We start from the raw sequence: 25,201 nt of genomic DNA, 5'->3' as shown, positions 1-25,201 counted from the left end.
AATATTGGGTACGGCCGTAAGTAACAAGAAACTTAAGATAAGTATCAAAATCCCAAAAAATGGAAGGCATTACTGCACTCTATTTTATTTTACCGAGTTACAATGGAAATAAATTAAGTTAGTTAATATTAAAATTGAATGACCAACAAATTACTTAGTAAAGTATCGCAGATTGAACAATTTAATAAAGCCAGCGCGGCGCGGTAAAATTTTTCAAGTAGTATTGAGGCGTGAACCAATTAAAACTCTTCTGAGTTATAAGGATACATTAATCGGCGGCCGGCGACCCTAAACGCCGCTAATTAAGACGTTCAGGACTCTGATAATGGATTCCGCCGCCGCCAGCTCACCTCGAGGGGCCGCAATCTGCTCTTGAATACTTTCTCTTTTAATTCGTTTCTTGTAAAAAGTTTTGCTATAAAATTGAAATGGTATTTTATTATATTGATATTTCTGTTCTAGTCCCATATTTACGATCGTTAAACTCACTATTACGTGCTATTGTTCGGAAATCTACAACACATTCAATAGTAGAATACTTCCTTAGGTCAAAACTTGTATTCAAACATTGAGATAGTATGTACTACTTACTTACGGCCGTTTTCAATAACCTATCTATCCTTACTTTAGCTTACTAGAGGTAGACAAATCTATCATTTTACGCTTACTGGACTATAACTATATTGATAGATAAGATCTTGTCATTTAACGGTGATAGCACGGTATCCGTAACTAGAGCTCCGTTATTGCAAACGTCTCACATTGATTATCTGTAACACGAGTTGTGGCCAGGTGTAGTTAACTCATTTAGTCTATGTCTGGCCAGAACCAAGCGTTGGAAGCAATAACACGCTTTTCCTATACCTAGTCTGGGTATTAGTTCTGTAACAAATAAAAATTTATTTCGTTTTTATGACGTAATGTTAATAAAAAGGATATGTAAAAAAGTATTCTATTCAAAAATTCTACATTTGTCTTTGGCCTAGTCTGCCCACTAAACTATGGGCTTAGACACTGCTAGAGATTTCCTTAGCGACTCGATTTCGGCGTGTCAGTTAGCTTAATTATCATTTATTTTCAGCTCTTATAATTTCCGGCACGTTGACTTCCAGCCAAGCTTAGGTAGTTCGTATGTTTTGACTAATGCAGAGTGTTTGCTGGAAAGTTCGAGGTACTGAGTACTAGATCTAAGATAGTTTCTTGATACAAAATTGAAGCCTTGTGACTCCTTGATATGACATCTCCTACCAAACCAATATTTACGAAGCTGATGACCACGTTGCAATTTTCGACCACGTGTGAAGCTCCTTTGGAGCTATGAGCGTCCGCATTGTATTGTCCGCTTGTTTTAGGATCAGTGAAAAACAATGTAAGTAGTACAGTAAGATCACTGTACTTTTCCTCTGCGTATCGGGACAACAAGCATTTCGATCGAGTAACTCTATTTAACTGAATCATTTAGTGCAGTATTGGTAACCTTTAGATCTTCTTTGATGATACAGTAAGACCGAATCTATTGTCATTTAAACTGATTTTGATTGACACGTCGTCAACAGTCAGCAACTTGGCACTAGCGCCTTAGTAATTCGAATAATTATTTAATCTACTGGCTACATTGGCTAATCATAATTGCTCATGCATTATTGGTCTGACAGATCGTCTATTGCTCCGCCTACTCTTTAAAACGTCGGCACTGACATTAGCCACAGACAGATCGCCCATGTAATAATCAGTAACATGCTACAACATAAGCAGTATGTTTTAATGTAGATAATGACGGTTTTGTGCAAATAAATAATTCTGAACGAATCCTATTTGTATCTGATTGTCAGATTGCCAGTTCGTTAAATATGGTGGCTGTCTTTGTATTGACCGAATTGAGTGACACTATAGCTCGCTATACGATTACGTCACAGTTCGCGCGGACTGTACAAACATCGTATATTGATACACGTGCGTGTGTGCTATTTATCACGCCCCACCGCCATTCCTCACTGTCCGTCGTCCGACTTGACGGCGGACGACGCTCAGCTGAAGGCCGGGGCCCGCTTCCATCTCCGTCACGTCCCGAAACCTACGTGTGTTACCAGGCTCACCAATCTTCGCTTCTGTTTCTTTTGTTATTATAAGTGAGTATGGTAGCCATCCGTTTCAGTAATAAAACATAATTACTATTTTTATTTTCTGAAGGTAGTAAATAATTTGTGGAAACTTATAAATAGCTTTCCTTTTTGTAAGAGTTTACCGTGGCATAAGCTTGTAATATAAAACCCGTGTATCACACGACATTTTTCTATAAAGTATAGAAATAGTAAAAAAATTAATAAAATAATTAAATATGTTAATTTGTAAATAAAAAAAAACGCATTATGAAATCTGAAAATTAAGAGTAATATTTAAATAAAAAAAACTAATAGAATAATTCCGTAAAATTTGCTGTTATGCACGAGTTGAAGATTGCTCAAATCGTTGACTTGTAAAATATTCAAAAATAAACTTCAAACGTTATGATCGAGCTATTAAAAGAAAGTCACGACCGCGTAAGAAAAGATGCCTTTGGAAAGGATTTAATTTTCGAATCATAACATTAGAGCTTCTCAAAGTACTTCATGATTACCAAATGCAGGTATTTACTTTAGATAATTTATACGTCTACATTGAGTCTCGAAATATTAGTTTAGTGTGCGTGAATTGTTCAAAATAGAGTTTAGTTCTAAAGTCTTTTTTTTTCGACGTTTACAAAGCTGTCATAGTCTATCTAGATATATAGATGATCTATACCTAAACTCAAACTCAATCATGAAGATTGTCAAAAAATGACACTTATGAATGTTAGAGTTATGCATTTCACCTTGTAACTAAAATAATATGATAGTATACATCGTTCTATTTATGAATTATTGGGTTGAACTCCTAAATAGAAGCACTTCACTTGTAGTAATTTTGGTTTCGAATCTGTCATAATATGCAAAATATTAACATGTATTCCAGTCATAAATTTGAATAACCCGTACTATTGTTATTGTAGTAATTGTTATGTAATTAGAGGAAGTAAACTATTGTAACAGGTATACTGATGTCAGTTCGTACAGTAACCACTTTTTCCTCGTACAATTTGCACCAACAGATCCTGCAATTAGAAATCGTTTGTTTTATTTTGTGACCACTTTATTTACGATTGTAGTGTTTCTGTATACCGGGCTAATAATACACTACTTCTGACTGCATTCCGCCGTCTGTGAGTACCTCAGCTCGCGTCGGTAATGGACCTCGTTTCACATGTGTTTTGTTTAGTGAAAACAAAAGGCGCGAAGATTTGCGAGCTTCAAAGCGGCGATTGTACAAACGAAGCTGTTACCTCCCTTTTTAACTTAAATGTGCAATGTTGTGAGCACGCTTCCGAAGCTGTATTGTATAAGCATTCCGTTATACAAAGCATGTTATGTCGGAATGCGTAATGAGAGCATCCACTCCAAATGGGAATATAATTTTGCGCTATCATAAATATATCTCGTTTGCAAAAGAGATGTTTAAAAGCTTTTTTAAATGTTTTGTGAATACTTATTTACCTATTCATAATTTGATTCGGTTGCCGCATGCAATTAAAAAACGAATTATTATAAAATTGCGAGTCGTCCTCTTTACCACTACCAGTTTATTTATTACTATTTATATGTATATATTATATGTATATTTAGCAGTGTTAACATATAAGTTGGTGTCTCAATGCTGCCACAAGCATATCTACAAAACAAACATATATTATCTGTTATCGTTAAGGCAGCGTTCATAAGTAACGTTTTCGTTCAACCGTTTTTTTATCCGACTTACTTTGCAATTATTTTATCATGTATCTATTGTAAAGTATTCAGCTGTAGATTCTCCAATTCTGTTGGTAACAGAATTTTCAAAATCGGTTCAGTAGATCTAGAGATTACCCCCTTAAACCTCACAAACATTACCTTTTTATAATATTATTGTCGATTTCGTGCTTACCGTCTCATTAAATAATTAACACCATATTGATAATGCAAGGAAAACTTTTTCTGCTCCGGCCGGCGCGGGGGTCCGATATCCGTACCGTTGTATACGATCTACCAATATCTTGGTACGAAACTAATATTACAAACATCTGTAGCATTCTTTATTAATTCAGTGTTCAGTTATGTGACTTCTATATTATTCATTTCATATGTTCGCATTTTATACAAAACCTCAAGACTTTTTTTTTTAATTTATTTACATTTCATTACAGAATATATGTTCAATTTTGTTCGTTGACTTTTTATCATCTTGTAGGTAGTGCTCCCGTTGCTGTTGAAATCTTGGGCTCATGATGAAAAAAAGTAATTTTTGCAACCCTCTCCTGATGTAAGCGTGTCACTGCCTAAAGAATTCTGAAGAGACTGGAACAGGTGGTAATCTGAAGGTGCAAATTCAGAGTTTTATGGCGGATGCATTAGCATCTCCCAGCCAAACTCAATTTTTTTCTGAATTCTCCTTCTGTAGATCAATTCCGGCCGCTTTCTCTCAACTTCTTGATTTATTCTCATCCACCTGGTGGTAAAAGCTGATATTGAATGAATGTACTTCCTGTCAATATACAGAGCTTCACCTTATTGCGAGTTTACTCAGGAAACGCCACTGCCACATAAGCCTGACCTTTGACGATGGCCTTTTTTCGGACATCCACTTAATATGGTCCACAAAAACGGTCCGCTTTCAAAAAAGAATCGCAAAACACGGTTCATAGATATATTTCAGAAAGCTCGTGTGGCATCCAAGGTTCGAGCTGTTTTCTATTTCGTGATCAATTTCTAGTTCTTCCGGTCTTTACTTTTTTTGATTTATCCGTAACAAGGCGACCTGAGCGAGGGGCATCTTTGATATCAAAATTCCCGGATTTAAAACACTTGAACCAACTTTGTGCTACTCTTTATGACTCTGTATTGTTAACTTCGTGATTGCCACAAATTTGTATCGTGGGTTGCGTTTCACTTTTACCGTTATTATTATAAAATTTTAAAATATAGGCATCCAATCTTCTTTAGATTAATATAAGATTCACTCATTTTGCCAGAAAGAGAAACGAATGTAAAATATAGCAGCAGTTCGAAACAACTTGTTCCTAATATGTTTCTGGTTTTGAAATTTAACCTTTTTAACGTCATCAGTTTTTTTTATTTTTTATGAAAATAAGGGATTAGACGATCAGAACGTTGAGCTGATGGTAATTGATACGTCCTGCCCATTAGAACGTAGTGCCGCTCAGGATTCTTGACAAACTCAAAAATTCTGAGTGGCACTACAATTGCGCTCATCTACTTGAGACATAAGATGTTAAGTCTCATTTGCCCAGTAATTTCACTAGCTACAGCACCCTTCAGACCGAAACACAGTAATGTTTACACTTTACTACTTCACGGCAGAAATAGGCGCCGTCATCAAAGCAGCCGTACAGCCAAAGAGGTTTTATTGCTAGTGTATTATGCTATATGCAAAATGACGTTTTCCCCGATCTATTTATCATGAATGCATATTGCTGTCGTAGCTAAGAATGAGCATCATGAGCATAATGTCTGACCCGCAATAAAACCTCTCCAAAGGGTGACTTCTAAGTTTGAATAGTTTATATCTCCGCGACAATAAAGATAAATCGTCGAATGAGTAGATAGTAGATACTCGCAGCGAGCCGCAGGGAGGGATGCCACCGCTCTCTCGGGGACAACGAGCCCCCATTTGATATCCAGCCATCTCTAAAAGATAAAGCAAATAGCACACTTATGATATGCATTGTTACTTACACAAGCTTCTGCTATTTGTGTAACACCATTATTACGAACGTGTAATACTACTGTTGCTGCCGTACCAACTTGCAAGACACGTCCAACTGCTAACAAGTAGCTTCTATTAAAGTAAACGATAAATCTTTTATTCGTCTAGATGGAGCCTTTTGCTGCTAGACATCCGATGAAAACAGTCCAGGTTTATTGCTTTAGTGTGCGCGACAAGTTTGTGTTAGTGTGTCAACCTCGATTTTTTTTCGAGGTTTTCACAGCTTTCACTGCCAATCCAGACGTATAAATGATCTAAGCGATAAATCATTATTAAACGTCTATTATATAACTACTAATTGTACAACTGATATTGTATCTGCGCTCAAATTTCATAGGTTTCGTTTGCTATTGCATAATAATTTGCACAATCATTCAATCCACCAAACCGATATAGGGTTGCAAGATGGCAATCGAATACAATAATTGCAGTACCTACGATATACGGTAGGTCTGAGAATTGGTTGCATCAAAATTTTAATCATTGATTTTTTTAAATATGTTATATGGCATTACGATGTTTGCTGGGTCAGCTAGTTAATAATAAATGAAATAGAGAGTATCTTTTTATTGAACAATACCTGTTAACCGATAGATAAGTAGGTATAAGTTTCGAATTATAATATATCTATTTATTTATGAATAGAATATGTTCGTAGCAGTAGATACCCAGAGGGGGCTGGGCTGGTTTGGGGAAGGGGGTGTTCGTCCAATATGTCGACCCTGTACCGTACGAGTCCACTCGAGATTCGCGACTTATTTGAATATTTCCCAACCTTATTTTCTGAATGTTTCATCGGTTTTTATTCTATTCTATGTTATTAATGATTTGTATTTACCCAAGGGAAACAGGACTATCGATTGATGGTTATTCGACTACTCAAGTAGGTAATAATAATTCAATATTCCAATAATGACTGATTGGCTAATACGCTTAACTTTCATAGACATGGCTCAGATTTCTTTAGTTACTTTCTCATATCTCCTATGTTTTACTGCTTTTGGGTGTGTAATACAGCCAATATTTATGCGATTTTTCGCTGCAGATGAGGGCTGTTCCTCCTACTATCGATAACTTGATCCAAGAACTTCAATAAAAGAAAATTTAAACCACTAATGTCACCAGATATCCTTGATAATTTATCATGTGTAACTAACTACACATATAGTAACTAATGAATTTTGCAAGAAATTGTGACTATATTAATAATAATAACAAATACACATGTTAAACCTTCTACTTGCCTAACTCTAGTAAGAAAGTCTTACTTTGAGTGAGAGTGTGTTTTGAAATTCAAAAATCGTTTTATTATGGAAAAGGTGGACAAATGAGCGTAGGTAGGCGCTGCCGGCTATTTCTTATCGCCCTCGAAACACCGCGCATTGGAACTCATTCCATAGTTTGGTTTTACGTGGAAGAAATTTCATCATCAAACAGCTCTTTGGAACACTCCTCCTAAATGAGACCAAGACACCCAATGAAACGCGATGTCTCTTCGCAATACCAAGTTATCTAGCCGTTCGCAAAGTACTGGATCCCCGAAAAACTGCTACCGAACTGCACCAGACCAGACCTTTTATTTGCATATCCTTTGCATTATATTATTTTCATATTTTTTAGTTTGAAAACAGCGTCACAAGTGCGTACTTGTAACAAGACTCGATTTTTCACTTATATCGTATGCATGTATCGCTATTTTTAATACCCTGGTGATCTTGGCAAAGTTATGAAAATATTGAAAAACGATGGGTTCTGAGGCATTTCTCTTCCTAATGCGTACCTAGATTATATTAAATTATTTCTCAATATTACAGTTTTGAATTTGAACTTTATCAAGTTGAATTATAACCAATTACTACTACAACCCGCATTTTCGTCATCATTTACCGGTGTTACCGTATTAGTTGGTGTTCAAATACAGCCAATAATATCTCCCATCGTTAAGACGCCGTTCGCAAGAAACATTTGGTTCAGCCTAAGACACTAACAAATAATCTGGCTTTCTATCGGTTACAGAATTTTGTAAATTGGTAGAGTAGAATTTTTCATAAGAAAAAACCATACATATTGCTTATAACGGTGTATGTTGTGTGGCAGGCGATTGTGCTGCCTCCGCTAGCGCGGTGGCCCCACGAGAACGGGTTCACCTTCACCACGTGGTTCCGGCTCGACCCCATCAACTCGGTCAACATCGAGCGAGAGAAGCCCTACCTGTACTGGTGAGTCATTGAAACACCTTCTTATTATTAATATATACGGAACAACGGAAGATATATATATATATATATATATATATATATACGTATAGTACACATAAATATACAAATAACTTAAAATAAAACTTATAAAGGAGACTATAACAATAAACTAACAAAATCTGAAAGATTAATACTACCTATACGTTACAAATTAGGTCCCAACTCAGGTTGAAAACCAACGCAGGTCTTCCGTTGGCCATAATATAATATTGGTAACAATAAGAGCCTAGACACATGCTCGGATTTGGTACGGCCGGACCATCGGACGGTCCGGTGGGCGCCTCGCACCAATTGATCCGTTGTCAAACTCGGTACGGTCCGGACGGTAGTAATAATAATTTTGTGTGATCAACAATGCGACATTCTGTCGAATATGGTTTGCTACCAGACCGCGTCCGATGATTCAGCCGTATCAAATCCGATGATGTGTTTAGGCTCTTGGTGTTGCGAACCGGTCCGAATTACATTTAGTTTAGTGCCAGCATTCAACAAGATTCTGACGGTTATTGCCACAGACTTACTAGCGTATAGAAAAACAAATCGTGCAAGAGACATTAACATCTCTAACGGAGATAAAGCACGATAGAAGAGGCAAGCGAATCTAATATTACTGTAATCGATTTTGATTGACAAGTCGTAAAAAGTCAGCCACGCTTGGAAATTTAGCTGCTTAGTATTGTGAATATTAAACTACAAGCTAACGAATACATGGACAAGTCAAGATTGGCGAAATACCGCAAATAAGAACGTGTCGGCTTCAAAATTCTCAAGGTTTTCTTCTTAAACAATAAGAAAATAATCGAATCAATCAAGAATAATTTAATAAATCCTAAACAATCTGGAAATGATGCCAAGTTAGTTTATAAATGTTTCAACACGACTATTTATGAAAACATGAGGCCAAAGAAGCGTACCTGATATTAATTCACAATTGCCCGCACAATCTCTTGCATCACCATAGGAATCACAGGAGCAGTGCTGGTATTTTTTTAGTAGTATATACGCTTGTGAATTAGTAAATCTATTGTTGTCCATTGTATATTTCAATGTTATATTGGTCATGTTGGGACTTGTTTTTATTTTATTTAACATTAGATTTGAAGCTTTTTGAAGGGGCTTTTTAAATGTTATTTCATTATTCATTTGGTATAAAAGCCATTCGTTTTCTCAAAATTGTTTCCTTTAGAATTCTTTTTGATGTCATTTCTATCGCTACCACCGCTTCTCGCTCTGATAAATACTGAAAAATTTGAGTACTTCACTCAGTTACTCAAATATTCTGTCTACCTTTCAAAAGCCAAAAACAATTCCAAATTTGCCTATAAACGGCAAAGTTCTAATAAAACAAAATAAAAGTTTGAAATTAGTTAATAAAGTATTTAATTGGCAGCTTCAAGACAAGTAAGGGCGTGGGCTACACGGCGCACTTCGTGGGCAACTGTCTGGTGCTGACGTCCATGAAGGTTCGCGGCAAAGGCTTCCAGCATTGTGTCAAATACGAGTTTCAACCGAGAAGGTAACGGACACGCGGCATTTTGTGTACAATCCATCGCAAAAGTTAACTTGCTAACCTTTGATCATTTATACATCTAGATAGACTTTGACAGCTGTGTAAACGTGAAAAAAAATTGAGTTTAGAACAAACCTCTATTTTGAGCAATGCAACGCACACGAACACAAAGTGTCATACAAATCGCGAGTGTAAGACGTAGCTTGTCACGCACGGTAAATTAATATTCCTGGCCTGTTTTTATCGGTTGTCTAACAGCAAGAGACTCTATCTAGACGTATAAATTGTGTTAGTTGCAAACGTAGCCGACATTTATTGTACTCGTAATCACTAAGTTAGTATTTTCTTCGATGAAGGCGAGTTAGAATATTTATATAAAATACTTTTCATAGGATTTAAACGCGTGTAATTGAAACTGTATTTTAACATTACGTTATTGCGTATTAAATACATTTTTATTTTTTTACGTTTTCAGGGGCACCGAATGGTTCTCTGAAAAGGTCACGAAACGTCGGGTTAAATAAAATAAACTTTAACGCAAAAACTAAATGTAAAAATACAGATTTCAATTACATTATAACAGGAAAGAAAGTGGCAATTAGTAACAATATATTGGGGTAGCTTGATTGCGAAGAGAGAATGAACGAAAGTAGATTGTATGCACTCATATTAAGAGCTAATGTGGCAGGAAGTCTTGGGTAAGACTGAAGTGGGAAGTGGAAGTGGGTACATCTCACGATCTGGTCGGGAATTATTGAGGGTCCACGTTCTTTGAACTCTTTTGTTCGAAGAACAAAAGTGCATGTGTTGATGCTGATAAGAGTGGAAGAAGCTGGACTAGTATACCAGGGCGTAGTAAATGGGAATCCGTTATCACTGCCTACCCCTTTGGGAGACTGGCGTTATTTTCTGTATGTATGTTTTAGTAAGCATCCAAAATTAATAATCCTTTCAACAATAAGAACTATTAGTGGATGACATTGTTATTATTTACTAACTGCTGCCCGCGATATCGTCCTATGAACGGTATAATTCAACGAAAATACTGTATCCTGCATCTAGCTTGATACAATGTAGCCGTATGCGATGTTCGTCAAATAATTTTAATATTAATCTATTCAGTATATGTATATACACATACAGACAAGCAGGCAAAAATTCTGTAAACTAATTTTTCGGTTTCGGTGTTATTTGTAGAACACACAGCCAGGTTTAGTCTTTAATAAATATTCAATGTGTAGTTTTTACAATTTTTATTGCATCATTTAGTTTTGTTAGTAGGTGTGCTCGTATTGATTGAGTTCGTGAAAGGAGTTTCTGTTTCTGGGTCAGGTGGTACGCGATAGCCGTGGTGTACATCTACAACCGATGGACCAAGAGCGAGATCAAGTGTCTGGTGAATGGGCAGCTCGCATCCAGCACCGAGATGGCCTGGTTCGTGTCCACCAACGATGTAAGTATCACTCTCATAGCGCTCCTGTCAACAAACATTCATTGCACTGCACACTCAATAATACTCCACGTATTCGCGGACCTCATCAATTGAAATAAATATAATTATAAGATTTACTTAAATATACAACAACACATAAAAATCATTTGAATATAAGTCATACATTCATTTTAGTGTATCTACGCGTCGTACCTTGGGGTAGTGTAAGTACTAAGCCCTAAACTCTCTATTTCACATTAACGCTACTAACTCTTGGAAGATGATGACTAGTATCCCTTGCTGGAGATAAAATGCAACTCTCTTATGGTTGCAAAAGCTCTCTCGGTTGAATATTTGGAAAGTAACGTTTTCTTCCACACTCGATGGAAAGCCATCACTTTTATATACAAACCTTGCCCTTCTGTTGGTAATTTATCGCCTGGTGAACTTTAAGGTTTGTCAAGAGCTAAAGAAGCATGGCTTAAGCTGAAAATTTGCTTGACAACAGTGATGGCCTAAATCCCATTTCTCAGGATTCTTGAAAAACCCATAAATTTTGAGTGGCACTACATTTGCGCTCGTCACCTTGAGACATTAGATGTTAAGTCTTATTTACCCAGTAATTTCAATAGCTTGTTGTGGTACCCATAATATAGCCGGCTTCCTGTGCAAAGGAGCCCCAGCCTTTTGTATAATAGATCCCGATCTATAAAGTGTACTTAGACTTAGACTTTGCTTGAGTAAAGTCTGACCAAAATCTAAATACGCTCTATAGATCTCAGCCTTAGACTACGAAAGCTGTATTAACTTTAACTATTTGAGTGGGGTGCATAGCTGCTTGATTTGTCGGCGATCCAGTACTCTATGAAGTTTTCACTGTCTATGATACGGAGACATACTGCTACGATTAATCTGTACTGTTCCATTTAGATTCTCTAGCTTCTTTCGTAATTGTCGCTATAATTTTAAATGAAGTAAATAACACTTATTCGAAGTGACGTAACCAAATAGACTCGAAATTCGTAGAAATCTTCTACTGTCATTAGAAGATATTGTTTACGATTCCAAATGAAGTTATCTATGGCTGGTTAAACGTATCTCACCTTTATACAATAACGTAAAGTCAGAAAGTCAGTGTCAGTCAGTCAGTTTCTACATGCCAACTTCTACTTTGTTGTTTATATCATAAGGTTGTATATCGTCTAACATGGCTTATCTGGTTTACATGAAATTTTATTTGACATTTTCAATATCGCCAACGCTCCTGAAGGTCTATTACCAAAACAGAAAGCCGAAGTTTCGGTCCGTAACGATAGAACGACGAACATAGAATTAAATCCTATTACCAACGTACTTCGGATACGAATAGTGCGGACGGATTTCGTTTCGGAACCATGGACATAACCATAACAAGTAAAGTAGTTACGATCATAATAATGTCAAAATCGAAAAAGTAAATGTCAAGTGAATTGGGGAATAAGGTAAACGAAAGATAAAATGTCTTATCGCGAACTACGTATCGATCTTCGGATCCGAAACACTTTCGTAATAGGAAAATGTACGATCCATCAACCGAAACTTCGTATTTTGATTTTCGTAATAGAGCTGAGCTAACCAACACTGGCCATTATAAACGTCATTCTTAGTTTCGACGTCAACCAAGCCATATAGCATAATATTCTAGATTTTAACGACTCGGCGATATTATCTCATAGGAGTAAGTTATGATGAAGTGAATATTAATTCGTCAGTTGGCTCGTGTGCTCGCGGATGACGGAGATATGCCTTAATAAGTACTTCGTACCGCCATTACCTGAACATTGCAGAGACAACTTTGCTTTGAGCACGTGCTCCCGCTAACTAATAATGTATTCAACGTAAACACGGCTAGTTAGTACGCGATGTATTACCACTGTGGTGCGGCGCGGCGGAGACTAATGCATATTAATTACGCCAAGTGTCAACTTTCAACACACGTACTTTCGCTCGACGTGCACGAGAGACAATTCATACGCTATGAGTTCTTAAATTTTTATAAGATTTACTATGATTTATGATACGTAGTAGTATATAGGGTTTTTAGAAATAATAAGCAAGTTTGGAATTGAAGATTATCTCATGCCCTATTCCAGTTCCGGTTCCCGTTATCGCTCCCGTTCCCAACATTTTATATGAATCTTATTTGGAACAAGATTGTTATGGCAAACTAAACCTATTATTAGAATAGTTATAGCTCAATCCCGCGGGAATCATTGATTTTTCCGGGATAAAACGTTGCCTATGTCCTTTCCCAAGCTCTAGTCTATCGCTGTACCAAATTTCATCTAAATCAGTTCAGTAGCTCCGGCTTAAAAGCGTAACTTACATTTACATTTCTAATATTAGTAGGGGTATTCTATTAACACAGTGCGCTTTTACAGCAGCAATAGATTTTGTTTATTGTTTGTCTCTTTCATAAGTTTATTAAGTTATAAATCTCTTGGCGTGTTTTTAGGAAAAAATATCAGATTGAATTTTGACGATGCGCGCGCACACTGTCACGCAAATTCGACACCCTGACGTTAGCTGTTGAACTAGACCATTTGTATCATACTTCAGCTACCAAGCCTCTTGTAACTCATAATATGTCTACTAAACCACAAGCAATTGACGAGAATTAAATAAATTTCAATAAATAAGTTCAGTTTATATACAAGTTTTAAAATAAAAAAATATAATTTCTCTCTAATTGTATAAAAATAATTTGATGCTATTTAATTACACGTTATTTAACTAAATTATGGGGTATAATAATATTTTCATTGATTGTTTTTAATACCTTTTCTATTACAATATGGTTTTTTTTAAAGGATTTTTGTTTTATAATACGCCAAAGCAGAATTACTTCTTGCGTGCGTACATAAGTACACACACACTTTTTTTAAGTCTTTTATCCAAATGTTTTGAGTTTTCTTGAGTGTTATTGGCGGATTTAACACTCAAGAAAACTCAAAACATTTGGATTATTATGGATTTCCGCAAAATAACGCCTACTTCAATATTTTTTTTAAGTCTTGTATTTATGTGTACCTACTATAGTCTATAGTTTTCAAATAAACATTTATTCTTAATTTCTTTCTTTCAAGAGGAGATCCTTTGTATGCATTGTTAATAACACAATCTAAAGCGTCAACAAACAAAGCCTAAGAGTATTTGGTCAACAAATACCCTTATATATCTTATGTTGACGGTTAAAGTGAGAGAACTCTCGGAAACACAATGTATTCAATTTTTACATAAAATGTGACACTAATTTAATAATATAAGGGAGAGCCTCGAGGCTCTGGCTCCAATCTCCGAGTTTTCGGCTTTAAATAGGAATTTACATGGAATTACGCCGGAACGAATTGACTTCGGTAACGACTCTTTGCGTTATTAAATATGAACATATCTATAAATATGTGATTCAAACGACACTCCGTTGGTTAAACTAACGTTATTTTTATTAATTTTGCAACAGGGTGTGAGACCTTAACAAAATACACCAAACTTCTGAATCTAGTTTTTTTTTATGGTAATAATTTTTTTTTTATAGTAATAATTAAAGGTCCGAAGTAGGTAAGTGAGGCGCCCTATTAATACATTGCAGTGCCGCTCTGGATTCTTGATTGAACCCAAAACTCGTGGCATTGCAATTGTGCTCTTCAATTTGAGACATTTTTTCACAGTTTGACACATTTTTAGATTCATTAGCCCATTAAAATTAATAATTATGGCCTGGCGCCTTTGAAGAAAAATATGTTAATACCTGATGTAACCATAAAGTACGTTACCAAAGGACTGGATGTCTTCAACAACATTGTACTACAACATTGTACAGTATTGTATATAAAAAGAGCGCAAATAAAATAATGCTGAGAGAGTTTCTTGCTCCGCTTTTTCTCTGTCATAGCTCCATTTGTTTCCGAAGCGGTAGGAGTATCATCTAGTATATTAGAAATGACATCAAAAATAATTTTAATCAAATATGTCGCTTATATCACTCGGAGTTTTCCTGGGGTACTATTAGTTATTGCACAAATAAAATTTGAAAAGCAAAATTTTATGAACGATGCGGGCCTCGAACCCTGGCGACCGACCGACGACCTCTGGCGTTCACTGCCAGTGCTCCAACCAACTGAGCAACTGAACAACTAACTGAGCTAACCGTTCCTCTAGCTAAGCTAAGAAATAACGACATCTGGTTGGTTATCAAAAAACATCTCCTCTCGTCTCCGCTTTGGACGATACCGGGCCTAACAATAATTGACTGGGGACTGCGGGGCTGTTGTACATGGGGCTCTCTGAAGCTTGTGTGGTTTGTGCAGCCGTTCGACAAGTGCTACATCGGCGCTACGGCGGAGCTGGACGAAGAGCGCGTGTTCTGCGGCCAGATGGCAGCCGTCTATCTCTTCGGGGAGGCGCTCTCCACGCACCAGATCTGCGCCATGCACCGCCTGGGGCCCGGCTACAAGGTATACTGGATATGGTATCCGTTCTGTTATAATTTAAAATATATATCATATATGCTCAGGATTTATACGTCTAGATGGAGTCTCTTGCTGTTAGACAACCGATAAAACCAGTCCAGGTTTAATACTTTCGTGTGCGTGACAAGCTACGGCTTACACTCGCGATTTGTATGACACTTTGTGTTAGTGCGCGTGAATTGCTCAAAATAGAGTATAACTCTAAACTCAGTTTTTTTTCGACGTTTCCACAGCTGTCATAGTCTATCTACACGTATAAATTATATAAGCATATATGTTCCATGTTGTTATTCATCTACATTTTATTATTTGTATTATTTTGTATTGATTTCTACAACAAGTCGAAGCCATAGCTCAATATCGACTGTGTGCATATTGATAGAGAATGGAAAGTAATGACAGAGTTAATTCACATTCCTTATGCTCTGTTAACGTGGTAAAACAGCCAACTTTTATTTCTGTTCCTTTTTTAATAAAAATTTCTGTTGTGTTACAGGAACTGTAAAAATATTTTTTAAATAGTATGTGAGTAGCTCAAACTAAAAAACTTTTCATGTACCTAGATCGAAATATTTACACTTATAAATGTCGAAGTTGTATATCTTACCATTCGACTCTCTTAAGTCATGTTTTAGAGCTTCATTTTTTTTACAAATATTTAAAATACAAATTGATGTAGCAAAATTCTCCAAAAAAATTCAACTTACTTAAGTATGTGTACAATAAAAACCGCTAGAGTTGCCGAGGCCAGTTGATGTTATGAATCTAGGCAATACACTTTTATTAAATATGTCAATATTTTGAACATCTGAATTATTTAAAGGAGTAGTTCAGCAATAAAGGCAGGGAGGGCATTCATATATTTTTTTTATATCAGAAAAAGTTACGAGAAAAGCAAGAGTTGTACCTAGTAATAATCATAAGGCAGGTGATACGCCTCGCTCATAACAACGCTTTGCTAGTCAGGATTCTTGATTGAACTTAAAATACTGACTTGATTGTGATTGAGATAAGAATCACTAGCCCATTAAATTCACTGACTACGGCGCCTTTCAAACAGACACACAGTAATCATTCCACATTTTACTGCTTGATGGCAGCAAAAGGCTTGGCATTTACTTAGCCAGCATCCTCTGCAAAGAAGGCTGCGACTGCTATTATTTGGAAGGTCCGTAGCTATTACGTAAGTCGGTTTTGGCAAGGAGCCGGCAATTAGTAGCCACCAGTGAAGCGTTAAAAGCATTTAAATGGAGCTGCTATCGTTAATTAACCACAATATTATTTAATTTGTTTCTTGCTGCTCGGATAGAGTCAGTTCCGATTTGACAACGAATGCAACATCAGTCTGCCGGAGAATCACAAACGGGTGAGCGACATCGCCCCCGAGCTTGACGCTGATAACGCGCTCGCCGCGCCGCTCGGCGAGCCGTCCGCCGATCCCGCGGACGCGGCGGTGCGCGAGGACGCCACGCCGCGCGGGCGCCGCCTGGCGGACGAAGCGCGCCACGTGGCCGCCGCGCATGCCTCCCTGCTCGTAGATGTTGAAGCATGCAAGCGTGTAAGCATGCCGCGCGCTGCTCGCTTACTACCCGCCGCCGTCGCGTGTCGCCTTGCACTGTGCGCGGATAAAGAATGGCGGATCTATGAGTCACTTTATATTATTTATAATCCCATTCTTTATCCGTGCAACAAATCGCTTCGTGTGACATTGCATCTGATGCATGATGATCCCATTTTGTTTTATGTTAACGTTGTGTTGGTACGATGTGTAACGTCCAGCTTTGTTTGTGACCTGTCGGTGACAGGGTCAGTTCCGTTTCGCCGCGGAGAGCCGTGTGCCGCTGCCCAGCACCGAGCTGCGCGTCGACCGGTTCGGCGAGCTCATCCACGATCCCACGCAGAACATCCACGATGTAAGAACGTTCTGCTCACATGTTCCAGTACAGAATATGTTATCTTGTACTATCTCTACATTTCACTCCTTCTCTTTCCCTTTTCTGTGACGGTGAAATTTTACTTTACTAATATATGCTTGTATCTGCTAACAGATGGGTTCTTCAACTAACAACATAACGCGTCGTGTTCTGAGTAGAGTCAGCCGAGTTTGTTGCGTTTCGTTAATCAAGAGAAAACTTAGAATATGAAAATGATTGCAACCTTTATAAAGGAGCTTAATTCACAAAGTTAACAAGAAACATCACTCCCTCCCGATTTCATCGAATCGCCAAGAAGCGAGTTTCACCGTATTCTAACTTCGCGTCTACTAATTCATAGTTTAATTAAAATTTAATAATCTCCGCAGTCGAGCTACAGCAAAGTTAAAATATTTTCCATTTCATACTTGTCTTAATAAAACGGAGCGTAGAGCAAGCAACTAACAGTATTCTTGTGTTTAACTATGAACTAGTTAGTAAATAGTAGATAGAAAATATTTCACGGGGCTGTCGTCCCATTCTAGTTATCTCAATGGCGTTTGCATGAAGATTTGATATTGAAGTTTTGTTATTGATAGCTTGTGGGATTTGTTATATAAATTCATCAACATAAATACATCTTAAATAAGTTTATATTTGCTTTGAACTGCTTGCTTTCTTAACAAAACGGAATATGTTTATAGGGCCAAGTTCATTGTTTATTTTGGTTCAATCACAATGAATAACTAAGCTGCCTCAGAATTGACAACAAGCCGAGGTTAGCGAATACCCGCTACACTAAACACTCTGTTCCGATAAGCTGTATAAAGAGGCGCTGTTTAATATTTAATGCTACCTTATTAATTATTCAGTGGAATTCACTGTACAAACAGACTTTGTAAATCAATTAAAGCTAGATCGTTCGATCTGATTGGTTCTTCTTGAAGACAGAAGCTTTTAAGGCTGATTGATATAGTTCTACGGCATGTACTACTTTTAGACGCTATTTATTATTTATTTTGTAAAATTATAGTGATATGTTCTATTTATTTAATATGTGTAAGTTTAGTAAGTATATTATATTCGAACTTAGGGGCGACCTTAATCCTCAAATCAGAATTATGGACCAAAGACTACTGTTGGCAACGCTCCTGTAATTCGTCTGGTGTTGCAGGAAGATGTGGTCGGCTATGATCTTTTAACAACCAGTGACGCGTAAGCTCGTTTGGCCTCCTATTCCATAAAAAAGCAGCTTTAAGCAAATTATGAAAGCCGGAGGGGTGGGAGTAGGGCTGCAGACTTCGTTACATATTATCTGTTATCTATATCTTATTACATATTATCTTCTGCTGACTACACCTCACCAAAGATACCAGGTCTTCAGGTCCAGATTGAATTCCCTCTTCGTGCCCTTCCTGGATCCTTGGAAGCTCTTGACATACCTAAATCAACAAACAATAACTTTAGAACTATTGGATTTCGTCAAACATTTTGCGTTGCGCCGATAACGATAACCGATACGATACGACTTCGAGATCTTTAAGCTTAGAACATAGGTACTCATGATTTCAAGGATGACACCGCATCTTTTCACCTCTGGTATTGTCCATGGGCGTCTGATTTTAAATGCCCATCAAGCGAGTACGAGGCTGTTTGGGGGGCAAATATGGGTAATATAAAAAAACTAATTATAATGAGTGAAATGTCACTGAAAATTCTGTACTGAACACATAAGGAATTTAGAGAGAGCATACTCGCTAGCAATATATTAAACATTGTCTTACAGTAGATGGATAAAAAAAAAATAGAAAGTCGTTACATATTTGTATCGTGTCGTGTTGTGTCGTGGCAATGGGGAACGCTACACGCACGGATACATATTTAATAAGATGCGGCTCGGGTTAAGTGGGCTCTGTGCATATTTGATACGGACGTACCCACGACTGCGCCGCTGACTGAGGTGGGTTCAATCAGCTACGTGTCTGACCTCTCGAGATTCGGGACGTATTGCTTCCGTCCCGACGTACGCCTCGCTGCCCGCGTTCCTGTCCGGATCAAACGTGCCAGCTTTCATACATCACCTAGCTTCCGTGAATAATGAGAAATTAAATATAACCGCTTTTGTTTTTCTTTTTTGACCATAAATTAGATCAGCTAGTACACGATTATTCTAACGCGGTTTGTCAAAACTCTTCTTAAGTTTACTTGCGTGCAATAATAATTGCACTTGGATGGATAATTATAACTATAAGTAAAATAGTATTGCCTCGTGATGTATGCTATACATTTATAGCGTATATTTCAAGTGATGTCCCTCAGTTCTGGGATTGAATACGGGACTCGAACCCGCGTGCCTCAGCGGTCTTTCCAACTAAGCCAACTGTACGAGTGACGCATCATCCATGTATACTTGAACCCACTTACAAATAACAAAGTGTTTAGCTCTGAAGGACGACATCGCTCGAACATCAAGTCGAGTCGAACAAACAAACCAAGATTTATGGATCATACCTCACTCATACGGTAAGCATAATTGGTTAGAGCATTGGGGCATATTCCTAGGGGCGCGGGTCTAAGTTCTGTATCGTGCATTAATTCTATTCCAAATTAAATTTATACGTACATCACGAACAAGTTTTTCTTCGAGATTATCAAGATTATAACTTTGCTAAAATAGAGTAAAAGCAACTCGCACAGGTGTTCACAGCTCGCTCGTTATCAACAAAGGACACTTTATTTTTCAGCGCGGCTCTCTCCACACTAAAGCTCCTTACGACACAAACAAAGCACACGTCTCTCTACAAACTTTGAATTAGCGTCTACTTTCAACATTAAAACTTCCAGTTTTACTCGGGAATATACTGTGTATTCCTTAAGTAGGTTTCCTTCCATCTCCGTGACTCGCTATGTCGCACCTCAGTTACAAATTAATTATTATTGCTCAGATACGGTTTTAAATCTATACTACTCTCCGTCTCCGTCAAGCAAATAAAAAAACGAATACGAGAATGTGAATACGTGATTAATTGTATTATTATTCGAAAATACGATATATACAAGGGTCAAACTGGAAGTTCTTAGAAAAGCAAAATTATATATATTTTCACAATAGTTTCCATTGACGTCAATACATCGTTGCACCCGACAGGAAATACGGAGAAAAGCACTTTGCCCACTCGTTCTTAGATGTGTCTTCGACCCGCTTTTAAAACGCGGCCACAGCAGCCTCGGCGTCCAGAAAACATTCTCCTCGAAGTTTTTTCTTAACACGACGCAGTTTTTGGCAGTCGGTCAAATTCTAAGGTATCCACCCGGTCCAAAGCTTCCGGACTGTTATGTGTTAATGGATGATTTTGTGTACTTGACTCATACCGATACCTTAGCTTGTCCGAGTCTCTACTATACGTCGCACAACACGTATGCTATCTTCAGACGTCTCAGTAGAAAGTCGTCCCTCACGCAGATCATCGGTTAGTGCGATTACGCTTAAACAGTGGCACGCGATGGGGCTTCATCGTTAAAGGCCAATCTCAGTCTATCATAACTTTCTTGTTAACTCAAATCATATTAGAAGTAGAAAAATTATTGCATGCAAATTTAGTTTTTTTTTTATTTTAATTAAGTTTAGTTTTTTATAGTCTTAGATTCTATGAACGCGATTTTAAATATAGTTCTATCGTAATATGCTTAATTCTCGTTGCAATTTGTATAGGTATACATAATATGTAGTTGAGTACATAGCTACATATGAATGTGACAATACACTTCGTCTTGTTTCTCAAACGGAATGGAAGCATTTAGCAAAGCCTATTACATGAATCGCAGTGCAGTCTGCAGGCAGGAACCCGTCTCCATCCTCTCACGTTTTGTGTCTTTGTTGATGTCGGATGTGACGCAACTCGCTTTGTTTTATACTACACGCTATTTACAAACCACTACGTTTAACTCGAGATGGATTGTTACTAAGTATATCTTTTCCGATTAGGGTACGCTTTGTATAGAATGCAATGTTAAAATATTTCTAATTTATTGTTAATCAATGGCATAACTGTAACTTATTTGAGCTGTAATAAAGTTTTTTCTGTTTTCTTAGAAAGTTATTACCATTGAGTACCCTCTGCTTTTGGCTTACAGTTTTACTAATAGGCTTACTTACAGTCTTTAATGTACTCATAGTATTGGTGCTGGCGTGGTGACGGTGACTTAGTTAATATGCATGCTATAGATTATATTTTGTGTTGTGTCATATTCTAGTGCTATAATATAATTTGTAATATAATGTAGTGGTCGACCGGCCCAATGTTGAAAAATAATAACTTCATTTGATTGTAACGCAGCTTTACTTAAGCTTAAGCGTAGTCATTGTTCAGATTGTCACTAGACGAGTAATTTATATAGAACCTATAGTATTTTTTTAGAAAGGACTTTCTTGAAAACATAATGTTTTCAATGATTCTAAAATTAAATACCCAAAAATTTGCAAGGGTACTAAATTAAAGAAAAGTTTTATTTGTCATAATATTAAAAGGTTGTTGGGGTGTGATCGCATCCGCGACCGCCCATTAGTGATTCACTGCACTGTTAAATTAATTTTCATACACAGTAAATAGTTTATAATAATATTTCTTGTTTTTATTAGTGGATCAATATGGGACGTGATAAGATTTTATTTGTTGCATGTATAATATAACGCAGATCGTTATGCAGGTTCTGTACGACGGGAAGCTGTCGTCGGCGATCGTGTTCATGTACAACCCGGTGGCCACTGACGGCCAGCTGTGCCTGCAGTCCGCGCCCCGGGGCAACGCCTCCTACTTCGTGCACACGCCGCACGCTCTCATGCTGCAGGTTACATACACGTCACATTTGACTTTAGAAATTTGATCAAGTCCTTTAGCTGTTCTAGTTTAATTAAAAAGTATAAAAAAAACTGTGTGGACAGAGAGTGCATAAGTCTCCTGCGACCCATTTTGTATCTATATTGTCCTTTGCCTAACCATGTTGTAGTTTAACAGCATTTTCCTCTGCCAAGCGCTTCTATTTGAATTATAGTATGTAAATTTTTGTTTAGTCTGCAATTACTTTATTTACTGTTGATATTTAAAGAGAGCAACATATTTTTACTTAGAATAAGTTTGTCCGTCGTTGCCTTATCAGGGTTGTCTGCAATAGTTTTGTTACCTAGTTACGCAGATTTTTTTGATACAGTTTGGATACCTCGCTTAGTGGTTCAGGAATCAGGGACTATGTGGGCTCTTCCTGAATCTATTTAGTTGGGAACTTATAAAACAGATCTGCTGTTTGTGAAAATGTGACTATGAACTAGATCGGTTTTTGTCCTCCAAAAACTCTCTCGTAGTACTTTTAAATATACATATAAAGATTTGTAATTACAAGAACTGCTCGTATAAAAGATGTTACAGTAAGTTATGTATCCATACTAACGTTAAAGTGGGTCGTTGGTGATATATCGAAGTTTGATAAATAATTACTTGCATAATACGTTTTTTACATGCACATAATATTTGTCTTTCACATTTTATTTTGGATTATTTACAGGATCACTTTTCACTTCTGAAACCCTAGTCTTACATTACATTTTACAACAACAATTACATCTTTCAATAACAATTTACATTACCATTCGGAGGTCCTTCATTAATAGATAATTTAATAATTAATGTTTTAATAACGAAAGTTTTAATAATTTAACTACCTTTGGAATCCAATAATACCTACGCTTCTAAACCTCTTCAAAAAATAGTCCTGACTTGCTATTTTATCATTGGACTACAGCACTGCCTCAGAGATTTAATCAAATCTAATTTTTAACGTCTTGCAACATACAAATTTATAATGTAAAAAACGCAACGTATCTATTTACATTTTTTTAGCTCGCAAGCTGGAGCAAAACTCTACCTGCCTTGCTTTTAATAAAAGCTCCATTGCATTATGGCAGCCTAGTAGTAGAGTTGTAACGGATCCAAATATGGTAATCACTGTGTATTTTTTGCTTACAGGAAGTTAAAGCCGTCATCACACATTCCATACATAGCGCTTTGAACTCTATTGGTGGAGTGCAAGTACTATTTCCGCTGTTCGCGCAGTTGGATCTAGCGCACGACACTCCCACTAACGAGCCGAAAAGAGACCCCTTGCTCTGGTATGTTCGCCGGGTACTTAACTGTCACTTTAAGCTCTGATTGACTGAGTCAGTTAAACTTTAACCATTGCTTACACTGAGATTGATTATTTTATTTTCTCTATGCATTGTGTGGGTCTTTGGTTGAATGTCTGCACTATTGAAACTATGAACTAAACTCCAATTTAGAATCGTTTGGTCCATTCATTAATATTCTGAGTAGGTTCCAAGTTGCTCCGTGAAATGCACTTTTGATGTCGATCTTCTAATCACCAAAGTTATCCCAACGACTATTAAGGCAATATTACTTAATTGCCCTTCAACTTAATTAAGTTGTTGTAGATGTTTTAGCCGTAGTGTTTGTCTCAAATAGAATTTTAAAACAAATTAAGTATTGGAGCACAATATATCAATTATTCTAAGTACATAATAGGTAGTTTTACGATAATACATTCCACTCCAATGATTTTTAGTATTCGGTGACTATTTGTAGTGTTACGAGTTTTGTTATAATATGTTTGTGAGTAAGTTTGTTCTCCTTATAGTAATCTAAATAAGTACCAGTAGGTAAAACGGGGCTATTTGAAACATTTTTCCTGACCCATCAGTTTAATCGAAGTACAATGAGTGAACTAAGTCAACAGAGGGTTTTTTGTTTATGGTAAAGGAGGACAAAAATATTCGGAAAGTATTTCAGAATTCAGATGGCTGACCTATCCTTAAATAAATTTTATTGCCCTTTTGGCGCTTTTTGACACTATCACCTTAATATTTTATATACTCATATGCATAGTACCCCATATAAGGGGCTTTTTGAAATATTATTGCAAATAACCCCAAAATCTATCTCAAAATGCCCCAATCACAAAACAGCTACTAGCCACTGAAATAACCGGAAAATAAACGTATACATAGTTTGGTTGGCGTGACACATACCTTTCTAAACTTCGTGTAATATTTGAAAGTTATAACCACGCGAAAAAAAGCCAAACTTCTAAAACAAAAGCTGTAGATGCTCCACGTGAAATGCTAAACCAAGTAAAATGCTATAATGCTATTATCTACCATATTTAAGGTATTTCTTTACTTAGGCATAGCCGTGGGACATTCTGTATAGTCGTACCGCAAGAAATTAACACTTATAACATTTCTATCACATTCTTATTTAGATTTGCACTGTTGACTGAGGTTCGTCGTTGGATATTGCTCCGTCTAGTTCATGTTTGGCTCGGCCAGTTAATTAACAGCGGCTATATTATCTCGCCCATACTGAACCCGTATCAACGGAATGGCCCTCAATAAACTGAGTTATGAGGGATTAAATTTGAGCACATCAGCGTCTTAGTACCGAGTAGTTATCAGTAATGCGAGGGATTTGGGGATGTAGTCTTAATTGTTACGAGCGCTTTCATGTACCGGCTCGTAATGCCTTCACAATCCACTTTGTATTCTGTGTGTTGTTGTTTGATGACGATCATAACTTATAGCAGATTTATTGATTTCAAATAATGTTTCATTGAAGTCATTATTCTTCCATTTGCACATAATTTGAATGGTAGATTTTTCGTATAACACCATCATATTTTCACTAGTTTTTCCCGTA

General features: G+C 37.0%; 1 protein-coding gene across 1 annotated transcript in view; it reads left to right on the top strand.

The window, feature by feature from the left end:
- LOC126970780 (neurobeachin) overlaps positions 1-25,201 on the top strand; it is a 421,762-nt gene that overhangs the window by 129,402 nt on the left and 267,159 nt on the right. Inside the window, exons 7-13 of the mRNA XM_050816853.1 lie at positions 7,933-8,054; positions 9,484-9,609; positions 10,936-11,056; positions 15,382-15,528; positions 16,853-17,101; positions 22,164-22,304; positions 23,477-23,619. Coding sequence (XP_050672810.1) covers positions 7,933-8,054; positions 9,484-9,609; positions 10,936-11,056; positions 15,382-15,528; positions 16,853-17,101; positions 22,164-22,304; positions 23,477-23,619 — 1,049 coding nt within the window. The remainder of the gene's footprint in view (positions 1-7,932; positions 8,055-9,483; positions 9,610-10,935; positions 11,057-15,381; positions 15,529-16,852; positions 17,102-22,163; positions 22,305-23,476; positions 23,620-25,201) is intronic.

Source organism: Leptidea sinapis, chromosome 22 (assembly GCF_905404315.1).
Source record: "Leptidea sinapis chromosome 22, ilLepSina1.1, whole genome shotgun sequence".
NCBI lineage: Eukaryota > Metazoa > Arthropoda > Insecta > Lepidoptera > Pieridae > Leptidea > Leptidea sinapis.
The sequence above is the reverse complement of the archived record's forward strand: the minus strand, read 5'-3'. Positions and strand labels throughout refer to the sequence as shown.